Source organism: Pteropus vampyrus, unplaced genomic scaffold (genome assembly GCF_000151845.1).
Source record: "Pteropus vampyrus isolate Shadow unplaced genomic scaffold, Pvam_2.0 Scaffold432, whole genome shotgun sequence".
NCBI lineage: Eukaryota > Metazoa > Chordata > Mammalia > Chiroptera > Pteropodidae > Pteropus > Pteropus vampyrus.
In genome coordinates this window covers 902,190-915,256 of record NW_011889213.1, presented here as the reverse complement: position 1 = coordinate 915,256, position 13,067 = coordinate 902,190, and the positions used below count along the sequence as shown (strand labels likewise).

Genomic DNA, 13,067 nt, shown 5'->3' with positions numbered 1-13,067 from the left:
TCTGCACTCAAACTTAGAAAATGCTGGATTCAAGAAAGTTAACCAAGTTTCTTTAACTCTGAGATTTCTCAAAACGGAAATGGAAAACGTTAAAAGGAAGATAGGTTGTATTGCATGTTCATAATTTATAAGTTCCCTTGTTTTTCTGTTTGGTTTGTTTTGAGGACCATTGCTACAGGACCAGTGTTTTGTGGAACATACTTCTGAAAAATGTCACCTTACCAATACCCCCTTCATCTCTATCCTCACTCCCCAGTTCTTAATTCTGTTTTCCCCGAGGAGCTGTCTCAGTTTGTCAATGGGAAGAGATTTAGTTGTGTATCTAATCTCCGCAGGGTAGGAAGTTCTGTAAGGTCATGTAACCTGTTAAAATCATCTATGAGCTAGGCAGTCACTGTACGACTTTACATTGTATATGCTTAAAACTTCATAAAGTTTTAAAAGTTAATTAAAAAACAAAAACAAAACACCTCTTGAGGTCCTACCCTACCCACAGAGTAATGGTGAGTGCCCGGACAGAAACAGAAGAGCAAGGTCCTGGCCCTCTCGGAGGTGTCCTCTAAGAGTCGAGGTGGGGAGGTGGAGGGCAGTAATGCAAAGCTGGTCAAGAGAAGCAACGGAAGGCAGGGAGGAATTATTTCTGGCTGCTGGGGTGGAGGGGAGAACAGTCAAGAAGAAAGAATCGGGAACAGCTTCATGGAATAAGTGGACTGAAGAAGAATGGAAAAGAATAGTTGCAAAGACCTGTGCGTGCCGGACCTTTACCATTACTTTCTTATTTAAGTCACAACAATCCTGTATCATCCTCGCTTAACAGCTCAGCAAACTGAGGTACAGAGAGGCTAAATGACTTGCCTATGTCACACAGATACATCAAGATCTATCCTAAAGCCCGTGAAAGTAGAGCTCACCCCTGAAGGATGGGCCCCCTCCCCTTTTATCTACTTGGAAAACAGACACACACACAGTTAATACATACACAAAATGGATATTATAAACATTAACTGCATTCTGCCCTTTCTTAGATTTAACAAATCTTAAACTTTTTCTGTATCGACATACCAGGATCCACCTCATTCTTCTGCCTGCCTGCCCCGCTTTCCATGATGTGGCTGTGCCATGATGACACAGTCCTCTCCCAAACAGCACTAAGGTTGTTTTCATTTTCTGCCACTACACGTTGCAGTGAGTATCCTTGTACACATACTTTGAAATATTTTTGCATGCATACCCATAGGGAAATTTGTAGAAATGTAACTGCTGGTTGAATGGAAAAGTACATTTTACAACTGGACAGATATGGCCACTTTGAGGTGGGCAGGAATCTGAAGGGGAAAGGCAAGCATTCTCAGGAGAAAAAATTGTAGGGAGAACGGAGGTTTCAAGCATAAGGACTGTCACTGCTGCGGGCAGCCTTGAAGGCCAGGTGTTATCTTCTGATATACACAGGACGAGGATAGGGCCTCGTACTTAGAGCCTGTTCAGCCACTGATGAACTGATAGGTGACAAGTATTTGTTTCCTTGGTTGCATCATCATTTGAAGAGCCATCTTCAAGATAAAAGATTCTATAAGCTGGCGTGTAAGGGCTGGAGTCTGGCTTATCACACCTAGCTGGAAACAGAGAGCTGGGTGTTTACATCTAACATCTGTTATACGCTGGACTTATATGCTGCCAGGCATGTTGACGTGTTGAAAAACCTCCTTTCCTTCTACGACCTCTCTCCACACAGAATTTAGCACCATACCCCTACCTAGCCAGCTCTGCGCCTGGGGTGTGTCCTCTCCCGCCCCGACCTCCCTTTTGCTTAGTAAACTTCTCAGTGAAGCCTTCTGAATTCCTCCAGGGAGTAGGTCACTCCTTCTCCAAGCAGGGACTCATAGCCTTGTTCTCACCTTAATCTGCTGATGAGTTTGTCTCCTCCAACTAGACTTAAGCTCCTACAGAGTAAGGCCCTGGCTACACCTTGTAGTAACTGAGCAATACACATTTATTGAAGGAACTAGCTGCTTATGAGATGACCACACGGTTCCCCTCAAATTCCCCATCTCTTAGCTTCCCAACTCCCCGCCCAGGAATGATCTGTCCCAGCCATACCTCAGAAGAGAACATGGTAGCACAGGTCCCGATGCACCAGCAGACCACAGGCTTGGTGAGGCGGCCCTCCTTGATGCCCCGGCAGATCTTATACTCCTCAGTGCCCCCTATCTGCGAGGAACAGGGAACAAGAAAAAGCCCATGAGTTAGTGGCACCCATCTTGAATTGCTCCAAGGGCAGCAGCACTGCAGCAGGAAAATCTATCCCAAATCGAGCAGTCAAGTGTCCTGAGTTACAACCTGGCTAAAAAATGAGGAGACAACAGCTTGGCCCAAATAACAGTCTGGAAGATGAGGGCAGATGAAAAGAAAAACTGCAGAGAGATAGTGGGTATCCTAGGGGAGTCCCCGAGACTCCCCTTCTTTGATCTAAGGGTATAAGATGATTTAGGACCAGACCTGATCAGAGGTACAACCAAGGGATGGGATGAGGTTAAAGGACTCTCCCAAATTTAAAAAATATACTTTTCACTTTTTATAGCTATCCTCTATCCCACCAGGTAGAGAACGTGGCCAGACAGTGCACAGATTCTTCTTTATTGGCACTGAAATGTCTTAATGCCACCAAGAGGCAAGAACTCCTTTTTCAGGAACAAACACAGCAATGTTAAAAATGACAACCTCTAGGTCCTAGAGTCGCTTAAGGGGCAGGATTACCAGGGACTGTCACCGTAAATTATATATAACCAAAATGCATGAATTTTTTAAAAACTGAGATCATACATAACTTTTACACCATAAATTATATATAACCAAAATGCATGAATTTTTTAAAAACTGAGATCATATATAACTTTTACAATCAGAAAAAGTTTTAAGTCTTTTCTTTAAATAACTCACCTCTCCAAGAACCACAATCATTTTGACTCCTGGAGTGTCCTGGTAACGTAACACGTGATCCATAAATGTTGAACCGGGGTACCTGGGGAGAGCAGAGAGGGCATATGGAATCAGGAGGGGGCTTGGGGAGGTGTGTGTTCAGGTGAGGTGTGGGAAGCATGCTTGTACTAAGATCGCTGTGGGTTTTTTGTGGGTATGGATGCCCAGGGAGGGTCCAGAGATGCCTTAGGAATATTGGGGGTAGGGTGCGGGGAGGCAGTAAATGAGCACAAGAGAAGGGAAAGGAAGGGAAGGAAGAAGAGTTAATAAGCCCAGAGAGGTTCACCTGGTGGTAAGAGATGCCTGGAGAGTGCATGACTGGTGATTTTAAAGTAGGTCCACAAATGCTTGAATATGGGTTCGATTTAATGATTACCTTCTAATGAACAAAATGTGGCAAAATTGATTCTATATTGACTTCTGAGGCTTGGTTATAAAAATAGCTTTGTCTACAGCCAGCCATGCCACCCTGAACAAGCCCAGTCCCGTCTGATCTCGGAAGCTAAGCAGGGTTGGTTGGGCCTGGTTAGTACTTGGATAGGAGACCAGGTGCTGTAGGTGTGAAAAATAATAAATAAAAAGAATAGCTTCTCTCTGGCACTCTCCCTTTATGGGAAGCCCAGCGCCATGTCCTCAGGACACTAAGCAGCCTGTTGGGAGGCCACAGAGAAGAGCTACCTTGCCAGCCATGTGGATGAGGCCCCTCCTGTAACCCTGATAAACGGTTATTGTTGTCTAAAGCCACTGTTTTGGGGTGATTTTTCTTTTACATAGCAATAGATAATTAATATGTAACGTGCCAAGCTATTTCCCAGGATGGCAGTCTACTGTTAGAATGTCTATATTATTTTTATTTTCTACTGTCGCATGAATTTGTTTGCAAAAGGATTAAGGCCAAGTGCGATTCCCTGCAGATCTCCATGTGCTTTTGAGATGCTCAAGAGCATTATAAATTCATAGAGCCCAGAATGACAAGCAGCACTGCCCAGACTCATGTGACTCTGGAGCCTTTTGTTAGGGATCACCCGGGAACCAGGGTTCCCCAGGCTATAGCCCTGAAGACTGGGGCAAGAGTCCTTCATCATCCAGGAGTTCCAACTGAAATGACGTGGGAGAACCAGGGAGACTGACGAGGTGACTCACTCTCCCAAAAGCTTTTGGTTTTGAGCCAAACAGTAGAAGTAGTAAAAGTAGTAGTAATAATGATTGCCAGCAATGACTAATGTTTATGATGGTATTAAGTATACTGATTATTGTTCCCACCAACAAAAATAATGAGGACATTGTGAAATAGTAAGAAATATATACACTGGTCTCTGCCCCCGGTTCCTGATACAGAGCTCCTATAACCTTTGTGATCTCCTAAGTGATAAGGAAGCTAGGAGCATCTTTTGTTCTAGCATTTGATCTTTGACCCCAGTTCCTGACACTGGGCTCCTAATACTTTTTAATTTCCTGAGTAACAGGGGTGATTGGAGCATCTTACAGAGGGCTCCTAAATCCTTTGGCATTCCCTGGGTGACAGGAGCATCTTCTGTTCTAACGAGGCAACTCCTGCATAGGGCCCCCAGCTCCTGGGATGGGGCTGGTCACCAGAAAGACTATAATTAGAAGCTTGGACTTTCAGCCCCCCTCCCCATCCTCTGGAGGGGGTAGAGACTGAGTTAATAATCAATTATGCCTACGCGATGGAGCATCTACACAAATCCCTAAATATGGGGATTGGGGAGCTTCTGGGTTGGTGAGCACACCAAGGGCAGTGCGCCCAGAGGGGGCCTGGAAGCTCTGTGCACTGCCCCCCCATGTGTTGACCTACACCTCCCTTTCATCTGGTTGTTCCTGAGTTTTATCCTTTCATACTAAACTGGTAAGCTAATATGTAAACTCTTCCTGAGTTCTGTGAGCCATTCTAGCAAATTATTGAACCTGAGGAGGAATCCCCGATTTATAGCTAGTCAGTCAGAAATACCAGAGACCTGGACTTCAGATTGGCATCAGAAGGGAGGGCAGTCTTGTGGGACTGAGCCCTTAACCTGTGGGAACCCATGCTGTCTACAGGTGGACAGTGTCAGAATGGAACTGAACTGCAGGACACCCAGCGGGCACCTGTGGAGAACCGGAGAACTGCCTGGTGTGGGAAAAACGCCTATATAGTTGGTGGCCAGAAATATGAGTGTGGTAGTAGCAGAGAGTAAAGAAATTGTTTTTCCTCTCACTATTATTAGCTACAATTAATACTTATTGAGTACTAAGTGTGAGGCCCTGTGTTAGCCACTTTAGATGACCTCATTTAATCCTTCCACCAGTCTCATGAGGTGGGCACTACTATTTTACCCATTGATGTGTAAGGTGATAGAGGTCTAGGAAGGGTAAGTAACCTGCCCAGGATGTCCCCCTGGTAAATGGGGAAACTGGGATTTGAACTCCTTTGGTCCGATTTCAGAATCAGTCTTGCTACCCACTGCAATCTGCTGCTTCCCTATGGCCACACTTCAGAAAACAAATAGAACTACCCGAAAGGCCCAAATGCCATTTAAAAACCCCTTTCCCTGTATTTCCTGATTTTATGCTCATGTCAGTCATGAGACAGGAATGGAGTTGCCCCATTTAATGGACTTAAACATTCCTACTTGAAATTAATACAATATTGAATGTCAACTGTAATGTCAGAAAGAAAGGAAAGAAGGAAGAAAGAAAAAGAAGGGAAGGGAAAGGAAGGAAAGGAGGGGAAAGGAAAGCAAGAGAGGGAAGGAGGGAAGGAGGGAGGGAGGAAGAAGAGGAAAGAAAGAATATGTGCCAGGAACTCAGAAGCAGTGAATAGTACGGGAGGTCCCTACACAAATCCCTCAGCTGATCACCTGTCCCCACCAATGGCCACGCCCTCATAGACACCATCCGTGGTTCGAGAGATGATATTGTTGAGCTCGTTGGACATGCCCCCAGAACGCGAGATGTAGGCCACGCTGCCAGGGCGGTACAGTTTGGAAGCCAGGATGTTGTCCAGCATCCCACCTGTATTCCCGATTTTAAAGCACCCAGGCTTGATGCCTCCAACCTGTAGGGGCAGAAACAGCGATCAGGAGGTAAGGTGGGTTTCCTGATTGACCACAGAGCTCAGAGGAATCACTAAGCCTGGTATTACTGGCCTAGCCCACTCTGGCCAGGCTGGAGAGGAAAGCCCAAAAGAGCTAACATCTGCACACTGGGTTTTCTGCTTAAGAATCTCTTCTCCACCTCAAGATACATTACACAGAAAAAAAGAGAGCCTTATTTGTAAAACATGGCTTACTACTGATAGGTATACTGAGGGTTAAGTCACCTCCTTTGCTCTACCAGGGTGATAACGCCCAGGAAAGGTGTATAACACAGGTGTATGCCTCTGCTCAAAATCACTCTGCCTCTGAGATGAAAGGTCCCTTTGTTTTAGCTTCAGACGAATTTTAATGCAACAACTAAATAAAAACAAAAAAAAAATACTCACAGAGTAATTTTTCCTTATGTGAAGACCTTTGGGTCAAAAATAAAGCCTCCAGGTAGATTTTTCTTTGGTTTACAGTTAAAGGAATAATCAAAGACTATGCTACGGTTGTATGAGGAAGGCCAAACACTTAAAACAAGAATCTTCTCGTGAGCCCCTAGAAACTATAAAGGTGATCCAGACTTGGGAGAGAGCTTTTTAAAAAATTAACTGGAAATCGACAGGCTGACCTTCAACAGGTATTCCCTAAATCTTTTCAACGAAAGACGGGGACAGAAGAGTCAACAAGTGAGCTTCCTGCAGGCCCAGAACTTCATAAGGTAACGTTGAACTTAAAATGCTTTCTGGAAAGGATGCTTACAGTGGCAGGTCCAATGATGGTCACACCCTTCTGCTCTGCCTTCTTGATCAGCTTCCTCGTGAGGGCCTCAGGGATACCTTCAGCTATGATGGCAATGGTCCGGATCTAGAGGATGAGAACAGTACCTTCCTATTAACTTTACACCTCAGATGGGGCAACAAGGCAGTAACCATTCAAGAACCCACCTCCCGTGACCCCTTCCAGACTCTAGAGACAAAGTAATATTAACAATATGCAATGCTTCTTCCCACTGGTGTCTCTTCCTATCCTAATCACACGATCTCTCCCCGCAGAAAAGAGGCAGGGACACCCAAAACTTATCTCACAATGATTTGGTAACCAAATAGGAGCAAATGTTTCCAAAAACTTGCTGGTTAAAGCCGCTGTATTCTATCCAAGAACCCACAAGACTGAGACCCATCTGCTCCCCACCTGTCCCGGTGCCTGCTCTTAAGGCAGCTATCTATGGCTTTCTCTACTGTGCCCTCTAAGTCTCTGACTGTCCCCAAAGGACAGGGCCAGTACATGACAGAAACAAGCTGCTTCCACACTGAGACCAGAAAGTGGGCTGGGGGAGAAAGCCAAAGGAAGTGGGGCTGGGTGGGAAGGAGTGAGACTGACTCATGTCCATCACTGACTCAAGTCCAGGGGCCGGCAAACTTTTCAATAATGGGCCAGATAGCATTTTCGGCTTTGTTGGTCATGTGGTCTCTGTGGTAACTTTTAAATTTGCCTTTGTAGCATGAAAACAGCCATGCACAATATATAAATCAATGAGCATGGCTGTGTTCCAGTAAAATGTTATTTATAAAACAGGCAGAGTGCTAGTTTGGCCCTTGGGTCTGCAGTTTGCCTACCTCTGATCTAGACTAAAAAGACAGCTCAGTTTTAGCAAGTATGCTTTTGTTTTTGCTTCATCTAGATATCCAAACAAATTTATGTTCTCTAGTCAAACACTGAACCAAACCAGTCTGGGGTAAGATAATAATTCTGAACAGATGAATCAATATCTTATTCTATAAGGGGGGTCTTACAAATCAATAACAAAGAAGACAAACACCTCAATAGAAAAAAAAGGAGGCCAAATCATAGAATAAAAATGGCCAATAAGTGTTTTTAAAAGCTCATCTTACTTAATAATCAAAGGTATGCAAATTAAAGAAAATGCCTATCAATTTTTCAAATATGTGTTTTTAAAATCTAAACATTCAGTATTGGTACAGAGAAACAAGCATTCTCAAAATCCTGATGGCAGATACATCTATACGCCTTTTCTGGAGGGCACCTTGGCAGGATGGACCAAAAGCTTTAAAATCTGCTCATTCTGATGCAGCAGTTTGACTTCTAGACATTTATTCTGGGGAAATAATTAAAGATATATGCAAATGTTACCCCAAGATGCTCATCACAAGACTTGAAAAAGTAAAACTGATACTACCAGTAAATACTTATTGACGTGGAAAGAGTAACTAAAGAAAATGAATTATAAAACAGTTCTGTAAAATATTATTCCATTTGGTCAAATCCAGGAAAAGGTATGAATACGGATATACTCAAACACAGCAGCTGTGTTTCCGGGAAATGGGACTTGAGGTATTTATTCTCTATTTATCAGTATTTACATTTTTTTCTATAATAGGTAATAATTTTATAAGAAAGAAAGTGCTTTGGATTCTGTCTATAAAGCCAGTCTTAGATGGCACAGAGAGAATCAGGTAGGAGCAGCTGACCCTGAATTCTTTGTTGGCCCAGGTGAGGAGCCCACCTGCCCTCGGTTACTAACGCTGCCTTCTTAAGATCAAGTGCCTGTAACCACTTTCACCCAGATCACTGTCCGGTCCAGAGTCCCAAGCCCTTTGTCCAAGGAGGCAGTGACTATGGAGCTTTCCCTACTGCCCCCTCCTCCCTGCAGGGCCCAGTGATCTACCTGTGCATAACTCATGGTCTCAACGGTACTGTCATAGGCGGAGCGGAGAGAGGCGAAGTTGATCAGCACATCTACCTCAGGGTGTTTCTTCATGGCATCAGCCATGTTCTTGAAGACAGGGATCAGGATCTCTTTGTGACCCCAATAAAACTTCTGCTTGTGGTCCCCACTGTGAGAAAGGCGGAAGAGGGGTCAGGACAGCCCGTTAGGGTCAGGGAGAGGGAGGCCAATGGGAGGAGCATCTAGAAGGTGGACAGGCAGGGTCTCTGCCCTCAGAGTTTCCATCTGTGGGAAAAGACCCCTAGAAACATGGATCACCGCAGTCTGGGATGGGCAGAGGCTTCCCTAGCGAAGGGGATAATCTAGCTGCTTCCTCAGCGCCTTCTCAGTGAGGCGGAGATTAGGTGGAGATCCTGCTTGGCAGGTACCTGCAGCCTCCCTGCCGTGGCATGACTCACGTGAAAGGGTAGACCATGGCAGCCACTGAGGGCTCGTCTCTGGAGCAGACGTAGTCAAAGTCCAGCATGCCTTGCACGGCCCGCGTCTGCATGCCCCACACGATGGCCTTGGTGTGGTGGCTGAAGAGGGTGGCACTCCTCCCTGGTAGGCAAAGACACCACACGTGCACCCAGAACACACATCCAGTGAGACCCACAGGGGCAGGGGCTACCTGCCAGACCCCTCCACGCCCCAAGTCCAGGGAAGGAGGCTAATCAAACCCACAAAGGAAAGTCAAGAGGACGGAATTCTGAGAACTTGGGGAAAGAGGTGCCTCGATTTCTTCTGGAACGAACAGAGAAAGGACTCTCCCTGCAGAGAACAAGCCCAGCAGAAGGATTCCTACAGGGCCTGCTCGATTTCACAGGAAAGGTGTGTAATCAGCCTCATGCCTATCGGCAAATGAGGCTTGATAAATTATTTTTAAAGTCACTGGGAAAGTGTTAAGCTCTCCTGATTTTGGTGACGGAAAGAAATTACATAATTCCCCAAGAATCTCATAACCTCGAAATCTGGACATAAACCATCTCGGGTCAGGATTTGAATTCTCGAGATTCTAGGTCCGTGTAGGTCTAATGAAGAGGTTTCTCACCCTTATCTCCGGGGCTCTGGCAAGGGGCCAGGCCAGAGCAGCAGGCTATATTCCTCTCACCTCCTCCCTCCACCAGGTGGCTCCTTCCTGTTCAGAACAGTGCTCTTGGTTGAGCTCTCAGAAGGGGCGAGGGGCAAAAATAAGGAACAAAAATAGCTGGCAGAAGTGGATTCCTCAGCCTTGAAGGGAAAGACCCCTGCACCATCCTGCAAGGAGGTGACCTTGCTTTCTGTTTCCTGCAAGCCCCACTGGAAGGAAGTAGCCCTCAGGGGAGGCTCTCATCTCCAGGGGGAAAACAGTGCACGGAGCTCAGTGGCATCTGGTATTAATTAACCTACTGTACTAGTGCAGGCTTAGCTACCAAGTTCAAAGTCTGATTAAGTGAATTGAAGAGTTCAGTTTCCCAAGGCACGTAGATTTCTCATCTCCAAAGGCCCGCCTCTTCTACCGCAGCCATTAGCTACTCATGATACATGCTCCTGATGTTGCAAATACCCGGAATTTACTGTCACTGGACTCATCTGGGTTCCGACGAGACATGAGATCACAGAACAAGGGAAGCCACCTAATCCGGTGCCCTCACTTCTCAGTCCCAGGAAACTGAAGCCCAGAAATGCCAAATGACGGAGATCCTAGGTCATCTAGCATCAGAGCCAGTAGATTACAGCTCAATTGTGCAAGCGAGGAAGAGGAATATAAGCCGGCGTGGCCCCACCACTCCCATCCTCGGGGGAGCCCACGCCCGAGTCAGCAGCACATGCACATATGCACATACACACATCTGTCCACCTAAGAGGCTACAGAAATCAGGACAGGGCTTGGAATCTCTACAAACCCACCCAACCCTCTGTATGAAAGCAGCAGAACCAGAGTGCTCACCTCCTCTAGCACTGAGGAACCAAAGCAGATGGGGGTGATCCTCAGCCCACCAGCATCAGGGAAGCTCCAGAGACAAACCCTGCTCCAGGGCTAGGAGCTCCCCACATGGTTCCTTCTCTAGAGCTGAGGGAAGGGCCTATCTTGGCACAACTGGTCCTTCCTCTCCCACTTCTCAGCATAGCTCAGGGACTGATGGTAAGCACAAACCCTTCCCTCAAGGTAGAGGAGCTCTGGGATATCAAGAGTGGCCTCTATTCTCTTAGCACATTGCTCAGCCACAGGTCAGCCTTTTAAGAAACAATGGATCTTGCCAAATGGCCCAAGGGCTGCATTCTTGGCCTTTCTGGAGTGACAGAAGCAACTCCTGACTAGTTGCAAGGGGTCGAATATCATCATAAGACTCCCTTTCCCCAGGTTGAAATCTCCTGCGGCTGTGAACAAATGTCAAGAAGTAAAAGAGAAGTCTTGATGCTTTGAACAGGTGAATGTGTGTTCTGTGTATGACTGTCCTGAACAGTGACCTCAGACACCAGACAAAGCCCAGTCCCCTTCTACATGGCACCCTCTCCTTTTCTATCTCATTTTCCACCTAAACCCAGAGAAATCTGAACTTGTCCCTGGTACTGGGAGCTCCGGGATAAAAAGTTGGTGGTGGTGAGACTGAGGTGGGCAAAGTAAGAAAGTGATGCCATCATGAGATGCTGATGAGATTTGGGGGTGGTCTGTGGCTCCCCTCCTCCCCCATTGTGCTCTGCCACTTCCCCTTCAGTTTCAGTGGCTCCCTCCTTTCCAGGAGGACCCGCCCTCCTAGGTACCACCCCTCTCCAAGGCTGTGGGCCTGGGGTCTCCACCCACCTCCTGAGTGTGGAGCCAGAGACAGCCACAAGGCCAGGAGAGCACTGAGAAGGATGCAAACTAAGTGGGGGTGGGAAGGAAGGGAAAGCAAAGACTAGGACTTGGGGACAGGCCACACCAAGGCAGGGACGAAATATACCAGACAACACTGCAACCCACTGGGGAGGGGGAAACAAAGCACATGGTAAGACTGCAACCCACTAACAAGCGACACGCAGAGTTGGGTGGGGCAGGGGTGTCCTACCTTGCAGGGATCTTGGACTTGGGACTGAATCTGTCAAAGAAAATGACCAAGGCAACTGAGTGACCTGCTGATAGCTGGAGGCTTTGGAGGAGGAGAGTGGGAACAGGGAAGGATCCCATGGACAAGCCTAGCAGGGTGGATGCCTTCACCATCTCTCATCTAATCCACAATCAACAGAAGTAAAGCCAGCAGAAGAGGAGACAGTACCAATCAGCAAAGCAGAAGCAAGAAAGGGCAAAGAACCAAAGGGGGCAGAGAGAGGGGCAGGAGGGGCATGAAGGTTTGGAAGGTGCCCCAAACACTGCGGCCCCCACCCAGGCCCTCTGGAGCCTCTTAACGCCAATCTCATTTTGTCCCCATGAAGCATAATAAGAATAGACCACCGTGGGGTTAAACCTGTCATTCTGTGCTATGGATGTGGGGACTGCAGGGCAGTGGCTTTCAATCTTGGGAGCCTGGAGCCAGTGTTATTTCACAAAATGCCTTAGACATGCTCTGTCTGTACCAGGAAGAGGGTACACAGGCTACACCAGGCCAGTGGTGACTAACACTGGTTATTGAATATTGGTTGCAAGAGCTGGCTGGTAGAGATGATGTCTTTGATGAATCGGAAGATGGAGAAACGAAGTAGGCAAAGTACAGACGGGCTGGGGGACAGCTTGAGTTCTTATAGTGGGCTCACAGGAAAGGAATGTCTTTGTAGGAGCCCCAGGATGATGGGGTGGGCGAGAACTACTGCTGTATGAGAGCTTGCTCTGCCTTCCTGAGCTCCAGGCTCCAGCCCTCCACTTAGGAGTAGAGTCTGGGATACCTTCCCACCTTCTGGGATTTCTGTAGCCCTGTTTCCTCCGCAGCCCCCTGCCCAGCTCACACACGTCCACGGAAGGAAGTGGAAAAGAAGACAGTGGAGAGTGAGGTTACCCAGGTAACCCAGGCACAGTGTGGATCCCAGGCACCAGGAGAGCCCACAGGGAAGACTCAGAGCATCCTCCGGTCTGTCCCATCCCATGCACCGCATCTACTCTCATGGCAAAGTCCAATGCCTTCCACCACTTCTGCTGGCCCACTGGGCCCAGAAAGGGGAGAAGGACAGAGGGCCCAAAGCAGCTGGGAGTTACCCTGTGGTATAGCAGGCTTGGCCTTCTTTGCAGGTGCCACTTCATCAGCCTTGGACTCAGAAAAAGACGCAGTCCTGCTGGGGGCTGGAGTCTGGGGTGGGACAAGGAGAGAGAGTAAGTCACAGGTAGCAGCTGGAGA

At 47.1% G+C, this 13,067-nt stretch overlaps 1 protein-coding gene across 8 annotated transcripts in view; it reads right to left on the bottom strand.

Moving 5' to 3' along the window:
- Positions 1–13,067, bottom strand: part of ACLY (ATP citrate lyase) — a 40,101-nt gene that overhangs the window by 9,502 nt on the left and 17,532 nt on the right. For 3 of the 8 annotated variants that reach the window (XM_011381237.2, XM_011381236.2, XM_011381238.2), the window contains exons 13-21: positions 12,929–13,019; positions 11,811–11,840; positions 9,833–9,919; positions 9,201–9,342; positions 8,743–8,911; positions 6,816–6,920; positions 5,835–6,031; positions 2,938–3,019; positions 2,098–2,208 (exon numbers count right to left, since the gene is read on the bottom strand). In XM_011381237.2, the coding sequence (XP_011379539.1) occupies positions 2,098–2,208; positions 2,938–3,019; positions 5,835–6,031; positions 6,816–6,920; positions 8,743–8,911; positions 9,201–9,342; positions 9,833–9,919; positions 11,811–11,840; positions 12,929–13,019 (1,014 nt within the window). The remainder of the gene's footprint in view (positions 1–2,097; positions 2,209–2,937; positions 3,020–5,834; positions 6,032–6,815; positions 6,921–8,742; positions 8,912–9,200; positions 9,343–9,832; positions 9,920–11,810; positions 11,841–12,928; positions 13,020–13,067) is intronic. The other 5 variants (XM_011381240.2, XM_011381243.2, XM_011381242.2 and 2 more) reach the window with 3 other exon arrangements.